Source organism: Haliotis rufescens, unplaced genomic scaffold (genome assembly GCF_023055435.1).
Source record: "Haliotis rufescens isolate VD_foot unplaced genomic scaffold, xgHalRufe1.0.p SCAF_5, whole genome shotgun sequence".
Lineage (NCBI taxonomy): Eukaryota > Metazoa > Mollusca > Gastropoda > Lepetellida > Haliotidae > Haliotis > Haliotis rufescens.
Window position 1 is genome coordinate 44,462,686 of NW_025964223.1, and position 24,707 is coordinate 44,487,392.

A 24,707-nucleotide genomic window follows, 5' to 3' on the forward strand; every position below is an offset into this window, starting at 1 on the left:
TCATAATCCTTGTGAATTTAGAAAATGTAAAGCTTGTAACCTAAACAATATCGAAAATGAATATCACTTTTTGTTAAAGTACTTGTTTTACGCCAATACTGTAAGAACACAAATACTCCAACTTTGATAATAAGCAATTATGTTAGAACTGCTTTTTTTTAAAATATGCAAAGAAATACGTTGTATTTTATACTGTTTGCACCTAAATTGTATTTCGTTTGTACAAAAGGGCCCGTGGCCTACAAGTACTGAATAAAGACTCATTATTCGTAATAGCATAATTATATTCTTCCTTCATCTGTGCGCGTTTTCACAGGAACAACAAAACGTAGAGCCATGGAACTTGAGTAAGTGCACTATACCTTTAATATTCCAACAACCTCTCAACAACGACAATCTGGTCGTTATTTACAGGTTTTCTTTATGGGTCATAACTGACGATTTGTTCAATCTTTGTGCAAAGGTGTATCTAGGGACACTATACAATATGACTTTATTTACGTTAAAAGGGATATTTAGATATATTTTTGCACACAAAGCACGTTTTATTACAATACCAACGGAATGGAATCCTCTGATTGGTCGAAATGTAGATAGATAACCCTTTTTAAGACTATTTTACCTAACTTTTTTTTTTCAAATAAGTGATCTTTATGAAACTAGGTGTGGATGATCAGCACAACATCGAATAATATAACCTCATTCAGAAATCCAAGATGGCCACACAGTCGCCATTTTGTAATGTACAGGTCTCAAACATCTAAATGAGTAAATATCTATTTATCAATTCCTTTTGAAAACCCTCGTGAATATCAATTCATTTGATATTTAGTTCATTGTACCCCCGCAACGAAGCTAGGGTATCATGGAATCAGCGTTGTCAGCCCGTCTGTCGGTCTGTCCGCAGAAAAAAACCTTTCCGAACAATTCCTTCCAAACTAACTGACTGATTTCAATTAAACTTTGTGCACGTGGCCACTTCAACATGTCGTTGGGCACATTGCAATTGTTTTTTGTTTCATTTGGGCGGAGTTATTGCCTTTTATTACTTCGTCATTTCAATTTGTCTGGACAACTTGTAAACTAATACATCGATTTCTTCCAGATGTGTACGAATGTGTAGCTACGGACACTGTACGGCATGCCTTCATTAATTCCCCATTGGACAGTTCTAGTTAGCTTAATTTTTATCCATACATGCAAGATGTCCGAAAGGCTTATGTGACGTATTGCTATCCGCCTTTGTACGACGTGCGTCATCCGTCATGCGAAATCTATTCACAATCCAATACGATTTATTCATAAAATATATCGAAAGATAGCATTTACAGCTCACCTGGTACCTGGTAATTTTCTTTACATTAAGAGTAATTTTTACATTAAGGGCTGTAATAGTGCATTTCACGTTGAGAAGAGAAAACACGGAAAACATGTCAATTGTTTTATGTGTCATTTAAAAACAATGCCAACACCTATAACAACAACAACATAGACGGAATGTACAGAAGTCTTTGTTTGTTAGAGAAAAGTTACGAAAAGTAGTAAACTTTGAAAAGTACGATTGCTGTCAGTGTCGGAATGAAAGACCCGACTTGACCCAGATATGAGACAACTGAAACCAGGAATAACAAGAGAACCGGCGTTACAGTTTAATCCGGACAACAAGTTTTATGAACATCGTGTGTGATTTGAGACAAGTGTGACTGATTGGAATCATGTGCACGTGGGATTTTAGGACGACTGGTCAAACACGCTTGTGGAGTGGACAAAGCCTATAGTTTCACAGGCTAATGGTTGAATAGCTGTTGACAGACGAACACGGTATCTGGAGACTTGGTGACAAGCTGTGCGCATTCACGGAGTTCATTTAGTTCAATATCGGACACAGGATCAGCTCGCTGGGGTAAGTTTTTTTTCCTTGTATTTTTAATAATTTTTGTTTTGATTTCTAAACCTCTCCGAGTTCTGCAAAGTGCATCGACTTCGCGAGCAAATGTTGGTATCATGTCGCTAAGGTAACAAGCTATGCTACCCTTCATCTCCTTCAAAGTAGACATTTCGCATTCTGAACCGTCTGATTTGCATGCCGAAATGATAAATTTGCAAAGAATAATGTTCAGTTCCACCTTTCCCGTGTCATTTACCCTCTTGGTGCCTGCAAGGCGCTCATGATCAGTGCCGTACTGTGCCGACGTTGCGGTTACACAAACGTATACATTGTATAAAAAAGTGTCACAGCGTTCTTAATTCTTCACACAATGTTAAAAAATTCTACGAAATAATGTATTTTTATATTTGTCTTTCGGAGAGTCTTAAAGTTATTGCAAAGTGATGAGCCATCGTTGAAAGTGTGAGTTACTTTTCGTGTTTTTCTTACCTCTATAAGTTTGTAAACTAAGTTTTTGTTAACTTGTCAAGTTTAGTTTTTTTCATTGTGTTTTCATTTTCATTGGCAGATATCGATGTCATCATCGTTCTCAAAGGCACACCTGTCTGTATTAAGTCCGGTTTTTGGATTCGGGGGGTCGAAAAATTCATCAAACAGCAAGTCCTCTAACAAAGACGTAAACCCGGACTTGGTGGTGATCTTGGGGCACTAGAAACAGTTTCTGGTAACATCGCAATCTGAATCTTGGAACTTCAATCTGGCCATATGTAGTTTTGACAACAAAGTCATTAAATGTTTTCAGAAGTTGAATTATACGAATATTCAAGTCAGTCAGATCTCCGTCCGCTTTAACAAGGTCATTTACTTTGACAGGTGTCAAATGGCCAGCCATGTTTGTTTACAAACGCAACCGTAGTTGTTTTTTTTTCTGTGAAATAAATGAAAAGAAAATGTGAAATCATGTTGTTGATATGAAACTATATTTCTTGTCTTAAAAATCTCGAATCAGTGAGAATGTAGCACGTAAAACATCCGAATGAATGGCGTGGATTTGTAAATGAATGGGATGAGAAAAAAATAGTCCCGTTGCCCAATAAAAATTGATCTTTGTTCAACTGACTAACCAGCTTCGAGAATCACTAATTGCACACTGAGCAAATATCAAAAATATTACACTGCATATTTGAACCCATATGGGTAATAAATATTTGATATCCCTTTGTCGTCTACTACCACAGCCATTCATGATTTTCAGATAAACACAATCACCTTCACCTGTATTAACCGATTGGCGGGTTACGCATCATAGTGTCGACTAATATACATGTAGTTCCAACAGCTCATACACCTAGTCGTTGCGTTGACATTTAATCCGCCATGTTGAGGTCGCCTACAAGGAAGTGAGGAGACATGAATACTCCAGTATCACTTCACATGCACATCCAACCAGAAAATGTTTTCACTGGTACATAGAACGGAAAAGTAAAGACGTGACTGTAATAAAAGAACGTCTCACACAGTATCGACGTAATAGATATAAGGCCAGCAAGATGGATGCGTATAAGGGTCTTGAAAAAGTACGAACCTTTGCAGTCGTGCTGACAAGCCGTACAAGTTCAGGTAGAAAAGTTTGACGAGTGTGTTGAGTATGTTCAACTTGGTATTTGTACAGGTGTGTTTGTGCTCACGTACGTTCGTCAGATGTACGTATTGGTATCGATAAACAGGGTACTATGATCAAGTTATTCTCTATCTCTCTCTTTCTGTCTCTCTGTCTCTCTCTCTCTCTCTCTTTTAATTTGAAGTTTACACGATATACGGCTTTTCCATTGGACGAGAGGTCGGTCACATGACCGCGAAATTGACGTTCATACGTTTTTCACGAGACCGTGTTCTTGAAATGACGTAAACACTGACGGACTACTTCCACGTTCCAGGGGAAACCCCCGGGAATTCCCTAGCACGAAAACATGCATAAGCGTTCTTTCTGATCATTTAGAACCTTTATTCCTGGTCTCAGCGTTTCAGGAAACATTGAGAAAAGTCAGAGAGCGTGACTGCATGATTGTTCACGAATATCTTCGCTACGGCCCATCCTAATAAACAAACGAAGAAATGCACATCTAAGCATCGTAGTATCGACTCGATCCGTGCCAAGGCTGACATTGACCGTCTCCAGCAATCTATGAGTTTACATTTGTGTCTGTTTGGTGCATCTTAATTCACCTTTCAATGATCGGCCAGTTGATCAATGATGACTAACACATGTTTACGTAACCGCCACAGGTTCATTAACAACTTCGGAAATCTCTCCCGTCACGTTTATCGTGTCGGCCAATTGAACGTCTTGAACTTGATGTAAATGTATTACGACGCGCTGTCATTGTGACTGACTTACTGAGGTAGTTCTTTACAGACCTTTCTCATCTAATGAGGATATGATTTGAACACATGTGGTGCGTAAGATGTTTCTGAAGAGCAAGTTGTGCATCCATTCGCCCATGTCAGCTCTCTTTTTGAGGAACTATTTTCCTCCGCGATATAGCTGGTTGTTGTATTGCTGTCAGTGTAAACATGAAGTCACACGTACTAAATAAAATTGTGTTTAGATCTTGGCCTACATCCCTTGAGGTACGAAATTGTGATAATATAATTATAAGAATTGACTTTCACTTTGTGTGAGTTCATTGGAGTATGAACCTTCATAGAGTGAGGCCCAAACTGTATGAACGTCGGAGCATACTCCAATGAACTCACACAAAATGAAGGTCAATTCCTAAGTAGAAAAGTTTGACGAGCGTGTTGAGTATGTTCAACTTGGTATTTGTACAGGTGTGTTTGTGCTCACGTAAGTTCGGCAGGTGTACGTATTGTTTGAGTACGTGTCTTTGGTGTACACTTGTGTACGTGTGGGTGACAGCAAATCACATGATTACAACTTTAAAAACAGAAGACAGAACACAGAGGATTCCTCTAGCTATCCCTAGGTTAGAAAGCAGTTGGCTGGATAAACAGGGTACTATGATCAAGTTATTCTCTCATCTCTCTCTCTCTCTCTCTGTGTCTCTCTGTCTCTCTCTCTCTCTTTTAATTTGAAGTTTACACGATATACGGCTTTTCCATTTGACGAGAGGTCGGTCACATGACCGCGAAATTGAGGTTCATACGTTTTTCACGAGACCGTGTTCTTGAAATGACGTAAAAACTGACGGACTACTTCCTCATTCCAGGGGAAACCCCCGGGAATTCCCTAGCACGAAAACATGCATAAGCGTTCTTTCTGATCATTTAGAACCTTTATTCCTGGTCTCAGCGTTTCAGGAAACATTGAGAAATGTCAGAGAGCGTGACTGCATGATTGTTCACGAATATCTTCGCTACGGCCCATCCTAATAAACAAACGAAGAAATGCACATCTAAACCATCGTAGTATCGACTCGATCCGTGCCAAGGCTGACATTGACCGTCTCCAGCAATCTATGAGTTTACCTTTGTGTCTGTTTGGTGCATCTTAATTCACCTTTCAATGATCGACCAGTTGATCAATGATGACTAACACATGTATACGTAACCGCCACAGGTTCATTAACAGGGTAACAACAAATACCATCTTTTAACGTCCATTGGTATGACGTAGCTGGGGATCGAACCCCCGACATTCCGCTCCCGAGCAGACGCTCTATCAACTACACCACGGAGGCGGTCTCAATGCGATGTGTGGGAATAATTCAAGCAAGTTTGTAGGTTCTATCCTAGTTATACCTTCAATGTAAATCTCATCAGGAACATCATTTATTAGCTTAACGCGAATGATTGTTATAGATAGTCATGAACGTTCAACTTAATGTCTTAATATCAATAGTTTTGTGAATGTTACAGGTGGGGGGGGGGGGGGGGGGGGGGGGGGGGCGCATTGCTATTTTGCATGCCACCACGACCTTGAACACTGCAGAATGCTTACCACACAACATAAAATATATTGGTTGCTTGGCCTGTTAAAAACAAATATAGACAGGTTAGTGCTGAGAAGTCATTAAACAGGGTGTGCTATATTTTGTTGTTATTGTAGACGGATGATATACGTCATACATTTTAGAGGGTAGTTATTGACATATATGTTGACTCTACTTACTTTGACACATTTCGGATTTGTTGAACAATCAGACACTGATACATTTTGCACTGTTTGTTGTTATTTGTTGTCTAACGCCGCACTCAGCAATACTCAAGGCACATGAAGGCGGTCTGCAAATAATCGAATTTAGACCAGACAATCCAGTGATTGACAGCATGAGCATCGTTCTACGCAATTGAGATGCGATGACATGTATCAACCAAGTCATCGCGCCTGACAACCCGATCCCGTTAGTCGCCCCTTACGACAAACATGGGTTGCTGATCATTTCGAACCCAGATCGGCACGGGAGATATACAAATCTAAAGCTCTGAAAAAGTCCAAATCAAAACGTTAACACATGCAATCAAACATTCATGTTCTACCAAAACACACTTACTTTCAATACACTGATACTTCACAACAGAGAATGTAAGAACTGCACCACGCCGGGGAGCAGGATACACACGCCGAATCTGTGTGGAGCATTTGTTGTAGATGATGTCCATCTCGTCGATGTTGAACCTGTGATATCCACGTTCTGTCACATTGTCCGGGTTCACGCTGCAACTAGAGATACCTGTTCCACAGTCTGTATTGTTAGTGTAGTAGGCATCACAGATGGCGATCTTCTGGGTGTTGTTACAGTTGATGTCATGTTGAGTACAGGGAAGTGTTGAGGCATGGGTTCCATAGCATGCTCTGCTGGTTCGTGTTGTGTCCAAACAAAAGACTTGTCACAACAAACAGGTACAAAAAAAATTACGTAGGATCAAATTTGTTTAAATGTAAATGAACAAGTTGATCGTTCTTACTATAATATATGAGTAATGTTCTCGTCGCAACCAGCAATATTAAAGCCAATGAACGTCAAACTTTAAATCGAAACTGACCAAGGCAAACCAGAGGTTTACAGTACGAACAAAACCGACTCACCAAATACAAATCGAATAAGCCCAGCTTGATTATTTCCCATATTAACATACATATTTAGGAGTTTTTTTAATCTCAAATAGGCACCACATAATAGATGGTAACACAGAGTATCATATGCTACATACACAAATGCAGAGATAACTGGAACCTGGGTTTATCAATCTTTTACATTAAAGTACATTTTTCTCAACCCCAAACCTGTTTTACTTTCAACAGTACTTTTGACATGGCATATGCAAACGATAATGATAAAATAAAGCACATGGAAAGCTCAAATTCATTATAACGTTATAAATAAATATCGACAATGCAAGTACGATATTGTTTTATATGATTAAAGAGTCCATAGGGTTGATCATGGCATTCGTCATGCGGTGCATTCAACACACATGTCGTAAGAATGAAGGTTTCTGGATCTGTTATTGTTAAACAAACAAAACATTCATAAATATATGTTCACTTTCACAAATTCAGGGCCTTAGGGGAAGCAGATTCAAAACGTCAAACGGCAGAGTTAGTTTTAAAATGGAAAAGACGCTAAAAAAAGTATGAACCAATTGCAACAACGGTGACAAACTGTGTTCTCAAAACGCACCAGCATGTCCTACCCTACATAGAATGAGCCAGATAAACCCTGACTAGGTCAAATATAATCAGTCCAGGAGATACATGTATTAGTAACATCGATCACATGTTCACAAGTAGAGACTGCAAGAGGACGTGTAAGGTAATACTCAAGCGAATACATGTAATATGAGTGGTAATACTCAAACAGAACATTGTCAGTTGATCATACCACCTTGTGTCAATCCATTAAATCCTCATTGTGAATATATATAATACCATTAAAACCGACAATCGACTTAACCCAACAAAACACGCATGTTCGTTATGTTTGTATACCTTCCAATTTCTATTACCACAAGCGCTGATTGATTCATGGACACTGTCTACTTTAATATTACGTATCATGACTTAGGCAACATATCAAGAAGTCACTCAAGTGGTGCTTAGAATATATCAACAAAGCTCCACAGGAGATTTATTATGCAGTGTGATGTCTGTTAGATTCCAAATGCATTACATATATCGAAGGGCCATATACTATACATTATATACTTGCATCATACCGACTTTCATTCTCACTAATGTCTTACCTACGTAAACTTCCCGAAGAATGCAACCCAAAATGACAATAAAACAATAAATAATTTATGAGTGAGTGAGTTAACGCCGCTTTTAGCAATATTCCAGCAATATCGCGAAGGGGAACACCGGAAAATGGGCTTCACACATTGTACCCATGTGGGGTATGAAACCGGGTCTTCGGCGTGACGAGCCGACGTTTTAATTACTAGGCTACCCCACCGCCCCCAATGATTCATGTTTGTAATGCAAGCATTTTAGTCTTAGGTGGTATACAAGGAAGTAGCATGTTGGGCCGTGCTATGTTATCTGTAATATTCATCCTTGTTAAACACTGTCTCCCCGTCGATTACACATGAGACGGGAAGACCCACACTGGAGAGGGTGGACAATACAGTGTAACAACAACGCTCTGTTTACTTCATACGTTGCTCACGTCGTATTATTCTGTACACAAACATTCATCCTTTAAAAATACATCACATCACTTTAGCATACAATTGTTGGCGGGTAGGCACGATTTGTCCTGGATGAGACACAAATAGCATTCAAAACATTCAGTGTTGAGTATCTCGTTACACTCTACCTTTGACTTAACCTGCTTGTGTACCGGCCATAGAAAACGTGCACAGGGTTTTGACTATATACATGAGTACATATATACAAGAACAAAAGAGTCAAAACCATGTACCATTATTATTTCTAGAAGGTGTCCTCAGATATTGACGAAGGTATCATATCTCAGTAAAAGATTCGAGGGATTGGAGTCAAAACGCAATCCAACATACAATAAGCTAAGTTATAAAATAGGGATCAACTTAAACAGGGATGACACCATATATCACGGAACGTGAACATATGACCTACGCTAATGTAAGCACCGTCATGATATGTGCCCGACACTTATAAATCATCAATAGTATCGATTTTCAATGTCCTTTCTGTTCATGATCACACTGGAGGCGCCGCGATTCGCTATGCAGAGTTGCGTCCTAGAAAACCTATGCTTGTGGGTTCGGATCCCGGTTCGCCCCGATTATGTTTCTAGGTTTGTCAGCACCATACCCATGCTCGTGGGTTTCATGGAAGTGGTAAACGCCCGAGACCTGCATCACTTCAGGCTTTCCTCCCAAATTAAGCTGCACGCCGCGATATCACTGGAATACTGTTAAAAGCGGCGTTAAACCCAACTCCCTTACTCACTCACCTTATATATATATTGTAGGGGCGGGGGTGTAACCTAGTGGTTAAAGCGTTCGCTCGTAACATCGAAGGCCCACGTTCGATTCACCACATGGGTACAATGTGAGAAGCCCATGTCTCGGGATATTGCTGGAATATTGCTAAAAGCGGCTTAAAACCAAACTCACTCACTGTAACTACGGTATGTGTGTCAGTGTTAGTGCAACATTACTGTATCTGACACGTTCATGTTAGAAGGATGCAGCATCACACGCATCAATCCGCTTATTGATTAACTGATAAGCGTGTTAGAGACGACCGGGAGTGACCGAAAGCATTTGTATGACGTACCAGAATGTTATGTTCAAGATAATCGGTCATAACCCATGTGGCTGCATGCTCAGTTAACCGGGTAACAATTAGCACTGACTACGGATTTGTACACAATCAAAGGAGAGGCGACATTTCGCTATTTTTCTTATGTGGTAGTGTCGGAAGGTTCGCTGTTACCTCCACTGATTTGAATTGCATAATGACATATGTCGTCATGAAAAGTCGATTCACGTGTCTACATCCATACACAGTCAGGGAAGCAAGTTCCAACGTCACTACCAGGAAAATGTATAATGAATAGAAGTATGTATAAAATACAGATGTACAAGAAATAGGAGTTTGGATACCTTCAACTGTTATAGCATTTTTATACCAATATGTAAACATGTCTTGTAACCAACAAACGGTAGACTTCCAACATGTGATGAAAATCCTGATGGCGACAATTATGGAATACTGTAAGGATCTCGACCTATGGAAACGAGCTAAATATGCCCAAAACACGAGAATGCGAGATCGCTAGAACGCGAGATTTGGCCAAAACCTCGCGTTCTCGCGATCTCGCATTATCGTGTTTTTGGTACATAGCACGTTTTGTCAAAAGTCTTGCAATCTCGACTTGTCAAATTAGGCCACAAAAACTCGAAATCGCGAGAACGCTAGAATGCGACATTTCATTTCCTCGCGTTTTAGACGCTGTCCGTGCGCACGAAACCAACGAGCACGGGTATGGTGCTGACGAACCTAGAAACATAATCGGGGCGAACCGAGATTCGAACCCACAATCATAGGTTTCTGGCGTGTCCAAGGGACACAACTCTGCACAGCGAATCGCGTCGCCTAAGGCGACTGGGCTACCCGTGCCCCCTTTAATATTGAGAGAGGTACCTAATATAATGTTCCAAGTGGTGATCATTTCATTTTCAACTCATATTTATCAAAATGAGTATTAAACTGATTATTTGCGGGAAAACGTTTTATAAATTATTAAAATACCACAATTCCAACGAATATATATGAACAATTCTGATTGGCAAGCGCTGCATGTTTCGACTCAAACCATCATATGTAACCTTTGTAAAAAACGCGAGAATGCGAGAATGCGAGATCGCGACACTTGACCAATGTCGCGATCTCGCATTCTCGTGCGTTTGTGTCAATTGCCTATACAGTTATGTGCAACTATTTTCAAAACGCGAGAACGCGAGATTGCGACACTTGACCATGCCAATGTTGCGATCTCGCATTCTCGCGTTTTTCTGCCAATCACCTACACTGTCATCTAGTGGCTCAGTCGTCTGGACGTGCATAAAACCTATGATGGTGGGTATCGTCCCATTTCTAGCTGACAAGCCGGGGTATAACTGCAATATATATACTGTTCAAAGCAGTGTTAAGCCAAACTCACTCACTTATTCAGAGCCATGCCGGTCCCTCAGGCTGGATATTGGGGGTACTTTTCCAGTTTAAGCATGCCTATCATGTGGATGTCAAGGCCGCAATATTTTAATAGTTAGAGTATGATTGAATTTTAAAAAACGCGGAAGACGGGACGCATTTTATTTTTAACATTTTATTGTTTGCTTATCGAACTATTTAAGGCATATGTGTACAATTGCTGTTAAGGGGTGCGATTCACATACATCATGCGTGTTCATTAGGGCTACGAGTACGGAGTAGGAACACATATATTAGCGACATTTCTATTTCTAGGAACTTTGAGGAAACAGAATAAAGTAAGGCGGGATGTTTTGTAGTCAGGTGGGAGAGGATGAAGATCTATTAATTAATTTTGTATGGCCTAAAGAAGCGAATATGGTGTCGTGTAAAAACATCGGACAATCTCATTTTAGCCGAATGCTACAAATTGGTCTTTGAGAATTTTGTTTTATTGAATATGCTAGCCGTGTATAATATTGCCTCATGGAGAAAATCACTGGCCTGTCATTATTTCTGTAACTGACAGTGCAGCCGCGAAAAGCTGCAATACTACTGATGTGGCTTTAAGCAATATTTACTCTCTCACTGACAGTGATATTTTGTTTCCAGCCTCCGGACACTTTAATGTTTTCACTATCACTATACATTCATGTACACAACTTCTTTTGTTAAATTATATTGAACATGTTGAGGGTTTTAATTTAAAGTACACAGGAAACTGTACAAAAGGGAGAGGACTCTACTCTACATAGGACTTTGTGTATGTAAATTACATTATACATAGCATTTTCAAGCTCAAGTCATAATTTTGCTAAATGCGACTTGGAGAATGTAGAGCATGAAAGAAGCATGTCCTCTGAGAAACCAAACCAGCACGTATGTATAATAATGTGAGAGCAACGATCATAATCGGGAGAATCCGGGATTCCAAACTACGATGAGCGAATTCTCGATCTCCCGGTTGAGTGACTCACCCATGCAGGGAGAAGAGTGGCGCATTCGACTACTATGCTCGTGCCCTATAATTCGGCTATACATCGGCTTTATCAGCCTTTTTAAAACTTTGTTAGTGAAGGCAATGTATATTTAATATCCCTTTGTCGTCTACTACCACAGCCAAACATGATTTTCAGATAAACACAATCATCATCTTTACCTGTATTAACACCTATAGCTAGTGATTGCGTTGACATTTAATCCACAATGCTGAGGTCGCCTACAAGGAAGTAAGGCGACATGAAATCACCTGTATGCAGGCATACATACACTTATGACCATCCGACCAGAAATGTGTTTCTCCGTGGTACATAGAAAAGAAATGTAAAGACATGATTGTAATGAATGTACTTCTCACACAATATCGACGTAATAGATATAAAGCCAGCAAGCAGCAAGCATATAAGGGTGATGATTAATAAGTACGAAACTTTGTAGTCGTGCTGACAAGCCGCGGTTTGACGCGTGTGTTGAGTACGTTCAACTTGGTATTTGTGACCGTATTGCTTGCATACTTGTGAACGTGTATCTGAGAGCAAATCACACAACTAATCAGTAAAAAGTGAAGATACAACAGAGCTTTCTCTCTCTTGGGATTATCCTGTGTACCGATAACTGAGATGACTACAATCACAAATTGTTCTCTCCACAACATTTTGGCTCAATACCTTGTACGGTTCCTCGCATACATGTGTTTTCCCACCTCACACAAATCTGGCTTTGCATTTCCTTTTTTGAAGAGTATATATACAGACTGCATCCATGGTATTGTTGATAGAGCGCCTGCACTGAGAGCGGAATGTTGTAGGTTCGATCCCCAGCCCCGTCGTCCAGAAGTGCTTTAAAATATATTACTTGTTGTTACCCTGCCTGGCGCTCGGTAATAAGGGGCTAAAACAAAATAACTGGTCTTCTCGGAGTCAGGATACTGTGTCTGAGTGGGGTATTCATGTTACACTGCGGCATATGGTCGCTCAGCTGCCTGGTATATTTTTATTAAGGTAAGAGTATATTCATAACCAACTGTGTCCAAAGGAAACACTATAGACTAGTACAAGCAGCAACTCTCTATCTCTCTCGTTTTGTTCAGATATTTTATACACTGTATATGTATAACTGTTTCAATGTAAACTTACACAAAACTTTAGAGGGAGTATTTCAGTTGTATATATTTGCTGTATGCATACACATACAGGGTTTAAACTAATTTGGAACAAAATTAGGTAATGCTGACAAAGTGGACCCATTATAGTGATAATAATCCGAGAACCTAAAGACGTTTACCCTTTGTCAATATTTAACGAAAGGATCGTCACTTAACACGTTTAAATTGTCCAATATGCACGCAGAATCGCACAGAAACAGTCCCCTACCAGAAAAAGACGATATTAGTACGGACAAGCTTCGCGAAGATTACACAAAAACCTATCCTTCTCAAAATAAGTGGGTATCCTGCTGCATGAGTATTGTTTATGTGGAGATATGCATTGCAATGGTTTTACCAGTCTCTGTGACAGTCTTGTTCTAAAGTTCTGTTCAGAAATAGGGGGTGCCACCAATTATCAGGAAATGTTCACCATCCAACATCGTGCCTGTAGCGCTTTCAAGTTTGTTTGCAAATATATACATAAGTCATGGTGCCGTCGTTGGAGGATATATGGGTATATCCCGTCATGAGGTTAAGTAGAGACAGCATGGCCTTGGTCCAACCGTTGGAGTAAATCATGGAACCGTATTGTTATTAAAATGTTTGCCGACTTTAATTTGGTATTACGGATATTTATAACGTAGAGGGAAGTTATCAGTATGAGAGAGAGAGAGAGAGAGAGATATTCTTTATTTCCTCCAGAAGTTAATCCGAAGATTATACATAATTAATCAAACGTATTCACACAGACTCATATTACCTGTACATATATACAATAAAAGACAGTAGCACCAGTGTCATGCCATTCACACATTACAAAAGGTTAGATCAGATGACATAATCAAGGTAAGGCTTTAGTGTAAGTACATAAGCAGAAAATATCAGTATAACAGATTCCCATGTAACTTTATCAATACATTGTGAGAAGTGAGTATCAGCACCAAAGATAAATGACAACACATCTTCTTCATCTTGTAATTCCAACTTGACATAGGTTTCAACATCAAGCAGATCAATAAAGGTTGAAAACAGTTCATTTCTTACCTGCAGTAGAGCTTCACAATGTAATATGATGTGATTATCATAATCAAAGGCATGCTTGTTACACAATAAACAGTCCCTGGAAGTTTTGTTACGTGATGAAACTCTAACACAAAATGTTAAACTTGACCTCTGTTCTGGGTACTGATATGCTAGTTGCCATAATATATGGAGTGTAAGCTTTGTGTGTATTAGCATGAAGCGTGAAAGACCTGTATTGACAGAAACTTTTCTGCGCCACATATTTTCTTCATATTCATGAATGGTTTTATTTACCAGTTGCTTCCAGTTTCTCTTTGTAGGAAATACACCACAGCTTATATATGTACAAAGGTTGTTTCGTAGGTTATACTTGTTAAGAACTGATAATAAATCTCCACATACAGATTTAGGATTAGTTGGTTTTGCAATGTATGCGCAAAAAAGATGTTTAACAAGACTGTTACAGGTTAAGTTACATAAGCGGCCAAGCAGCTGAAGTTTACAGTTATCGATATAGCCGATCATTGTCCAAAGCCTAAGATTAGCAATAGTGGATTCTGATGGAGATCTTTTATCAAGTCCTTGTACAGTTCGCGCGAAATAGCGTTGAGTATTTTCAATGACATTAATGTTTTGACCTTTAATATCAAAGAGCAGTTCGCAGCCGTAAAAACTTGTTTTTAATATCATTCTTAACCAGATTTTTACACTGGTAGCTGGATGTAGCTCAGAACTGTTGAGTCCCACAGATTTTAACGAATTAATACGTTGTCTTGCTTTTTGGCAACATTTTTCAATACTTGATTTACATGACAGGTTATGCGTTAGTAGTATGCCACCATACATGACAGAGTCAGATGTTGTTATATTTATATCACCAAGTTTGCAATTAATATCTAACCCCTTTTGTTTTGTCTCAGAGAAGACAACAACATTACTTTTTGAAGGGTTATACGTTAGTCGCCACTTTGAGGCATATGAATGTACTGTATCAAGTGCGTTTTGAAGCCCTCGTGGCGATGTGCTCACAAGAGTTGTGTCGTCTGCAAGCAAAACAGTTTGAATATCTAGACAAAATACACAAATACCACTATTTGCTTGTCTAAGGGCTGTTATAAGGTCATTAATGAAGACTAAGAAGAACCAAGCAGAGAGAACTCTTCCTTGTCCGACACCTTGTCTTACATGGTATATATCTGACTGTTCACCCTGATAAGTAACAAAAGCATGGCTATTTGTATAGCTATGGTGTAATAACTTCCATGTATTTCCTCTGATACCCATTTGGTGTAATTTATAAAAATAGGGGGTGCCACCAATTATCAGGAAATGTTCACCATCCAACATCGTGCCTGTAGCGCTTTCAAGTTTGTTTGCAAATATATACATAAGTCATGGTGCCGTCGTTGGAGGATATATGGGTATATCCCGTCATGAGGTTAAGTAGAGACAGCATGGCCTTGGTCCAACCGTTGGAGTAAATCATGGAACTATATTGTTATTAAAATGTTTGCCGACTTTAATTTGGTATTACGGATATTTATAACGTAGAGGGAAGTTATCAGTATGGAGTTAAAATCAAATATCATGCGATTGCTAAATTTGCGGATTTATGACTTTTAACTTTTAACAAATGTCCACGTGGTGTGGACATGAATGAATGATTGTATATATATATATATAAGCACAGTAAAGTTCTAACTCTCAGGCACAATATAGTAATAAATTAAATAAGTTGAGAAAGATTGAACACAGTTTTAATAGGCTAGCGCTTTCAACTCGTACCACGTACGAGTCTCATCAGGCCATATATATATATATAACCAAATGATTCAAAATGCTTTTGAATTGGGTGCAAGGTTGGTTTTTCAATTAATAATACATGAAGTCAATAGCTGATATGTCTCAAATATAACTGTTATGCTAATTTGATCACGACATTGGTCCTGCAAAGGCATAATCATCAGAACGATGTCTAACTTTTCCTCCATGAGATGAACTCAGCGTTTCAGATTTGCTGTTTGATCCAGGGAAATGGTCATAGTCATTTTCATCAGTCTTGTTACTCCCGTGGAGCCGTGCTACTGCCTTTGCCGCAGAAGCGGTAGTGTCGTAGTCATTCTGGACTGTTTTGGTGTTTGTTTCCTTCTGGAGAAGATTATAGCCGTAGTCATCTTCTCGTGGATGTTCCCCAGTGCCTGCTGATTGGGCAACCGAGGCTGTGGTATAATAGTCGTTGGTCTGGGCAGATGGTTTGTCTCCGATATGATCATAATCGTCTTCCGTGGCAGAAGGTGCAGCATTCTGGTTTGTGTTTGGTTTAGTGACTGGTTCGATTGTGGAATAGTTGTTCTTATTAGGCGCAATAGCTATACCGTCCTCAGTAGCATAATCATAATCATTTGATCTGCTGTTTGTCTTCAGTTCGTCTATCTCATGGTAGTTGCTCTGTGGACTATTACCGGCCGAGCTATATGTGAAATCAGTCTTTACATCCTTGGACGGAGTTATTGTCTTCTCACTTTGATCAGTCTTGCGTCTCCTGAAAAGTTTAACATTTAATAGCGTAATGATGAACATTTTCTTCCTGACCGGAATACACTTTTGTCACCATTTTAAACAATATATTTGCATAAACATTTAGACTTTAACCTTAATAACCGAAAATGATGCTGGCAAAATACATACATTCATTTGTAATGACTGCATAACGTTTTTTATCAAATACATAAGGTTGTCCATCCCCATGGGGACGACTTATCGTGCATTAACAGCAACCATAATTCATACACAGCAACCATCGCTGACAGACAGCAACATAATGCATGCACAGCAGCCTCAGCTCAGGACCAGGAACAAAATTCATGTACATCAACCATCGTGCCAACCAACAGCAACATCACTATGGGAACAGCAACCATCGTGGAGGAAAAGCCATAACAATGAACGCAGAGCACCCATCGTGGACGAACAGTAACAATACAGATTGCATATCAACCATTGTGCACGAAGAGCAACAATAATGCATATTGGTAAAGCGACAAAACCCTTTCCATATCCAATGCATATCTAATATCTCTGCATAAAGCAGAGTCGATTCCAACTATATCAAGAGCATGTGTTTATGAATCACTATCAAATAGTAATGATACGTGGTGTTCGCGAAAAGATGAGCGTCTCTTGCCCCACCGGTTGCACCCGTCACAAACACATGCAAAGGCAAGTCAATTGTTCACCTGAAAAAGCACGGGAACATATGGTACGAGTCAAAATAGGGAATTCGACGGAGATAATTTCTGTCATTGACGCGTCAAATTTATAGCATCTGTCGTGCATTTGCTACTTACCGTTTTCGTAAATACCACACCAAGGTTAGTGGGATAACAATAAGAACCAGGATTGTGGTCACAACTCCACCCACAACTGCAAGTAAATAAGCATTATAATAAATAAGTAAATACATTATATAATTTTGATATAATTTTGAAAATGTTCTTCAAGTACAATGTATACTGTGTTCGATCTTCTCGCCGCATCTGAGAAAAAGACGTTACATTTTGGAACTTGTTAGTTTGCCTTCAACTCGGCATAACGGGGATAAAACAAAGACAGGTGGGTTCGAAATCCGTTCAGTGTGTCTAAGTGGAGTCTTCAAGTTAAACTGGGACATCATTTATCAGTGGGCACTATAAACCCGGCATAAATATGGATTAGCACAATAAGACACACACACGCGCACGTGTATGCACCTCGATATATAAATGCCATAATCTTGAACGTTAAGCCCCATTTCACCTCATCACCTCACAATAACATTATAAGTGAATCAGTAATTCTTGCTGCTTTAAAACTTGTATTTCAACATTCCATTCTTGGCATGAAATAAGTTTTGTTTGGAGGATGATAAACTGTCGATTAATTGTCTAGAAATTGTCATCTATAAGCATAGTTCCAGATGTAGTTAGATATACGAGGATTGGATTATATATGCATTTATCATTCTATGAAATCGACGGGAAAGTGTCTCGACTCACAAAGAAACTAATAACAGGTAATGTTTACTTTAAAATGTAAATCATGGACTACAGTATATATTAAGAGTTTATAGGCACTAAACTGTATTTACAAACCTAGAGGGCACCTTCCTTTCGAAGAGGGCATAGCACTGTGTCTTAACTGATTGCATCTCCCATTGGCGTGGGTCATTGCTAGTGCTTTCATTCACTTGCGTATCGTTTAATTCACCATTTGTCATACCCAGAGGGTACATCAGTCAATGATTATATTGATGATGAGGATGCCTCAGTCTCTCGTACAAGTTTTGACTAAGCAGTGACCTTAGTCCAGCAATTTGTGTCCAATGGATAAGCAGGATTTTGATCTCTTAGGTTTATTTTTCAAGGATAACTAGTATGTAGATGGGATGGGATGCCGCACCAGCTGTGCAGTGTTTAAAACAGTAGAAAGCTTTATACACTCGGCTACTTTCAATGCAGGTTGAAACAGGGGGCATTACTTCACAATTTGGATGACATTCATTTTGGCAGCTCACCTCACACTAGTCATTGACAAGGCGCTCCGGACACCTTCATGTTGCTCTGTCAAAAGTTTGGAGTTCCTATTGCTAGTGAGAAGACAGTACATCCATGTACTCGTTTGACATTCCTTGGAATTGAAATTGATATAGGGGTGAAGTGACATGGCTGGACGCTTTAAGCTGTCACAATGGAATTGCAGTGTTCCAAGACCAATACTGGAAGTCAAATGACTCTCGACATTTATTTACTGATAGTGCGGGTGGCGAGTATTGTGGATGTGGTTTGTACTTAAAATGTATGTGGGCAGCTGGATTATGGAATTGAGACTCCAAGGTTACACCTTAACATGGAATTTTACCCAATATTTGTGGCAGTTCAATTTGGGGGGAACATCTCACAAACCAGGAAGTGATGTTTAATCCTGAAAATCAGGCACTAATGGATATACTGAAAAGGTTAACATCGTCATTACCGAGAGTAATGGTTTTAGTCCGTTTGTTTACTATCAAATACTCGAACCTTAACAAAATCGTGAAATCGCAATATATTCCAGGGTGTTTCAACAGCATAGCAGATTCGAATTCTTTATCCCCCTTTCAGTTGCAGCAGTTTCGGAATATAGCACCTCAGATTCTCTTTGGCAGATATTGAAGACGAGGCTAACAGGCTATTAAGTTTGTCAGTATCTAAAAGACGTACAGGTATGCGTTGCATGGATTTCAACTGTTTCGTTTCAGCAATAACCTAGATCTGACCTGGCCGGCACCAGTTTCGCAGATTTTTCATTACGTAGAAAACCTATCATATGAGGGTCTCCAGAAACAGCTTATCAACATATCTCAGCTATCAGTAGATTTCATAAATGAGTATCATTATCAGCCCCTTCAGAGACTTAGCCAACCTATCATGGAGGGTAAGTCTCCAGCAACAGCTTATCAACATATCTTAGCTATCAGTAGATATCATAAATTAGCATCATTATCATCCCCTACAGAAAATTCTGTTTTCAAGAAGTTGTTACAAGGAATAAGGAGAGATGCTCCAAAGCCTTATACAAGAGCTCCTATCACCTTACCATTGTTAAAAGAGTAAACGGAAGCAATTGGTTTCATAGTCTGTGTACGAGGCTATTCAGTTTCAAAGTACGTTCTCCTTGTCATTCTTTGGATTCTTGCGCGTAGGTGAAATACTGAGTACCAGAGGCCCAGCGTATCGGTTTTGATAATTCGCATGTCCAGAACCGACTAAAAGGCAGCTCTGCCACTGCAAGTTGGAGCCCTAGCTGATGTTTCCATTTTCCCAGTGGCATTGCTGAGATTTGGATACAAGACCCTATTCATCACCCCAAAAGATTTTTTTCATATATATTGATGGTCTTCCAGTTACACGATTCCAGTTTTCTTCAATGTTTTCAAAAGCGTCAGGGTTTGTTTGTCTGGAGCACAATAAAAACAAGTCTCACTCTTTTCGCATCGGTGCAGCTACGCCTGCAGCAATACAGGGTATCCTTACTGATGTCATCAGGTTTTTGGGAAAGTGGAAATCGGATGCGTTCAAAAGATATATCAGAATACGTTTTATATAAGGAACTGTTACGTTTAATTTGCATGCTTATAACCTGTCAACTAAGTTTTTCTGACATTTCTTCCGATGTGAATTGGGCTCAGAAGAATTCACGGCGGTTAGGGTTTGGGAAGAATGTGCGACTAGACCAGCTGGGAGCTGAGGTGAAGTGGCTTGGCAAGCGAGGAATGAAGATGGAGACCATGCATCAAGAACAGACTCAAGACACATCTTCCTCCACAGGTACTTGTATTACATCTTGGATCAAATGATCTAGTCAAGGATAGTGGTGTAGACTTAAGTAATAATGTAGAGGGTGTGGTTTCTGGTATCACAGAGTCTATGCCTGAAACACTACTGGTGTGGTCGGAAATTCTACCTAGAAGGGTGTGGCATGGAGCACATGGAGCGGGACTGCTATTGAACGGAAGAGAAAGAGAGTAAACGGTTTCGTTACGAATCTAATCTGCAAAAAGGGGGTGTCGAATTAAGCATGATATGACAGCAAGCGATTCAAACATATCGCAATAATGACATTCACCTTTCTGATGTGGGGATAGCTATTTTCTTACATGCAGTACAGGACGTACGGGAGAGTATGTGTTAAAACTGTTCTACTTGACTTACATTGGTGGCGGCGATCCCATAGGTATGGAATCGGTGGCGGGACCCTGGGGGACATAAACATGATTCACGTAATTGTTAGGTTAGCAATGATGGCATTATCAAAAGTATGGTGCTTTCATACCTGTCTATGCGATACCCTAGCAGGGCTAAAGGTCTTTTGTTATGATCGAAATTCGAAAATGGATTTGTTTATGCGATGTCCCTCACAGATAACATTCTCCAATAAGGTAGGTTTGTCGTAGCCGGCGGCTGGCTGGCTGTGGCTTTACCGGCGGGTGGCCAGAAGTGGTGGTTACCGGCGGCTGCGCGCAGCTGGCCAGGTTGTGCAGATTTACCAGATTGCAGTCGGCGGCTTGTCGACTTGGCGGGGGCGTTACTCAGCTTTGGTGACCCCAGTGAGACAAGTCCCACCTGTTGATGCTCTCGGCTGCTCACGTATGATATATCGGCGCTCAGTTATTATTTTATTATTAATCTTAAATCTCCCTCCAGGGTTTCGTCACAAATATTGTAACAAACTGCGCCCATATTTTATTTCACATAAATACTGCGTGCGTGGTTTATACTGATTATGAGGAAGCTTCATGAAGGACCATGAGTTTCTCAAGGTTCAATATTTGTTAAGTTTAGTATATAATCTTGTCAGGATGATAATATAAAACTCTTTGCAAATGCTGTTCGACAACCGAGCGTCATCGAACCGCATTCAAGACTTGACTTGACACGTCTAGTTGTGTCGATCTCTAACATATTTAAAAAAACCCACCTTAAATGTTCATGCCAAAATGGTAGACAAATATAAAGTTATTATGTTCACATTAACTTGTGGTGTGTTAGATAATTTCAGAATGATTTGTGAAAGAAATTCCGATTGTCATGTGTACCTTTTCATAAATACAGTTCTTTATTTAATATATATTGCCGTGCACAAGAATAATTTCCTGCATTTGACCATTATACCTGCTGGTGTTTGCGTTCTTCCTTCCATTGCTGGTGTTGAAGTACAACTAGTTGTGGATTCTGTAACGACATACAAGTATCACAAATAACATAATGATCACGGACATCTTTTCGACTATGGCGAGTTCCAAAATATATAAAACAGTGCTCGTTTGGTACTAAATCGTCTTTGTAAAAATAAAATATTTTAAAAATTGTCAAAAATTCACATTTTTTATTTCACTTTATTGACAGTAAACATGAAATGAAATACAGATCTACTTTGGCCACCTTAATCTTTAAATTTGTATTTCAATGATCCGTATATAAAATAATAGTGAGAATAATTTCTGAAGCTTGTCAAAGTTAAGTAAAACCAACTAAACATAGTGTTAACAGGAAGAACGAGGGCGAAATTAACTCGTTATCATGGTGCATATCAACACAGACAGTTGGGATGCTATTAATGTCGTGTGAAGTCGAATAACTTTCGACAGATGCATGAAACGTTGTGTAGGAGTCCTTAACTGGCTGACTTTAATGACAGACTGCTCGTGAAAGTGAGACGACAAACATGAGCAAAAATCCACGTTATTGGATACGATTACACACATTCATCGATGTCTCAGAGCCTTGGGAGACGTTGACTCTTTAGTCAGTTCTTTGGCTAGGCATGAGGTCCTGGGGACACACACTGACCATGGATCCCCGCACGGTTTGTGTGCTTGACGTCATCATGTGTCTTTCCGCTGTCTACAGTGTTAATCACCGATGTCTTATTGGAAACCAATGAAGTGTAATCGTAAACGGGCCACGTTCATATTTTTGTGCATTGTCCTCAAGCGTTTGGAATGTAAATGAATTAACATCACAGCATGTTCATGTCTACTCTTTTATGGTCATTATCCTCTATGTTTGTACACTCCCATAGCATTGAAATATGAGTGAACACACTATCGTATCCTTACCTTCACAGCATTCATATCTCACAACAGAGAAAGCAGGATGTTTATTTCGTCGGGGTGCACGATACGTACAACTTGTACATGTAGAGCAGTTGTTTTTGAGGGAAGACATCTCAGTGGTGTTGAAACTGTGCTTTCCGTCTTCTGTAACAGTGTCCGGTGTCACTATATTGCATGCAGAGAGACCGTGTATCGAACACTCGTTGTTGTTTGTGTAGTAGGCTTCTTCTATGCTGATCGTCTGGTTGTTGTTGCAGCTGATATTGTGTTCAGTGCAGGGAAGGCCAGCATATCCATAACATGCTTTACTGGTATGTGTTGTGCCTACAAGAAAGACACATCAAGAACATGTATGAACATTTACCGTGAGCTGCTGATTTTGCGTACAGTACATGCGAGTACAATATTACCATCAAAACATCTGAAACTAATACCGATAAGTGAAGAGTCCTTTCTTGAGAAAAAACCCATTGTGTTAAAAAGCCATAAGTTAATATCTGGAGGCCACGACATTAACACTGTAATCATCTCTCCGTATACTATTCCATCCATAACTGTACATGCATCCTTTAATGTGTATGTATTCACATTTAATTCTACATGTTCATCTATCTCAAATAATGTAAACAGGTATAGGTATAGGTTTCAATGTGATTAATGTGTTATGCATTAATGACACCTCTGAGGCCAGATTGTTTACAATTTGAAATATGGACGAAATTTGTAATGTTGGTAATGAGTTATTGTGATTGATACGTATTAAAACACTCAATGGCGGTTCCTGAGGTTTTAATTAAGATATGAGCTTGATCAATCCATAAGAGATTGATACAAGATCGATTAAGACATATGAAATGGTTGTCTTTATTCACTGACAAAGTTTGTTCGGATAGGTTGTACGTAGTTTGATCGAATCTGACCAGTGAATCTAGCATTCGCACCACCATGGATTCTCATGAAGTCAACTGACTATAACCTTCATAACCTCAGGCTTTCCTAACGCCGTTTTCAACAATACTTAAGATATTTAACGGCCACACAGCAGGTCTTAGACCTTTTCCCCAAGGTGTTCAGTGCAGCAAAGGCCAGCAGGTCCATAAGATGCTCTACTGATAAGAGTTATGCATCTTGTAAAGACACATCAAGGACATCTTGTGTTTGTTTGTTGTTGTTCAACGCCGCACTCAGGAATAGTCGAGTTATATGACAGCGATCTGTAAAGAAATGAATCTGGATCAGAGAATCCAGTGATTTATATCATGATCATCGATCCACGCAACTGGGATACGATGACATGCACCAATAAGTCAGCGAGCCTGACCACCCTCTTACGACAAACATAGTCGCCTCTATGAACCTTTATCGCGAGCAGCTGATTCGTCGTGCGTTGCATGCGAGGCCACATTTACCACAAAATGCTCTGAAAATAATATAACTGGAGTGTTTCCATTCCTCAAAGTCTTTTCTTGATCCAACAATGTGTTGAAGCCATGAGTTATTACCTAGGCATAAACACGTTCAGAAGGAAACCTGCATATACTGAAACTTCCACTTATAACTTTACCTTCATCAATTGTATTTAGACACATTTGATTTCTGTAATAACTACCTCAAATTATAAAAAATACAGGTATGTATACAGAATAGGGTGATCGGTCAATAATTGTTTTCAGATTACCACCAGGGTGAACTGTGAACTATTTAATATATCATCTTCCCTTAAAGATTATTTTACATTGAGGTTCTAAGATAATAAAAAAAATTATTTTCAGTAGAAAAGCCACCATCCCATGATCGAGGCTTCGAATGCCAGATACGCCTACATGATAATCCTTAGATTATCAGCACAATACCTGTACCTCGTGGGTTT

The 24,707-nt window shown here is 39.5% G+C and overlaps 1 protein-coding gene across 2 annotated transcripts in view; it reads right to left on the minus strand.

The window, feature by feature from the left end:
* Positions 1 to 16,032: 16,032 nt before the first annotated feature.
* Positions 16,033 to 24,707, minus strand: part of LOC125373361 — a 41,264-nt gene continuing 32,589 nt past the window's right edge. For both annotated transcript variants that reach the window (XM_048384385.1, XM_048384384.1), the window contains exons 2-5: positions 22,841 to 23,161; positions 21,894 to 21,953; positions 17,553 to 17,628; positions 16,033 to 16,747 (exon numbers count right to left, since the gene is read on the minus strand). In XM_048384385.1, coding sequence (XP_048240342.1) covers positions 16,138 to 16,747; positions 17,553 to 17,628; positions 21,894 to 21,953; positions 22,841 to 23,161 — 1,067 coding nt within the window. In that variant the 3' untranslated portion in view covers positions 16,033 to 16,137. The remainder of the gene's footprint in view (positions 16,748 to 17,552; positions 17,629 to 21,893; positions 21,954 to 22,840; positions 23,162 to 24,707) is intronic.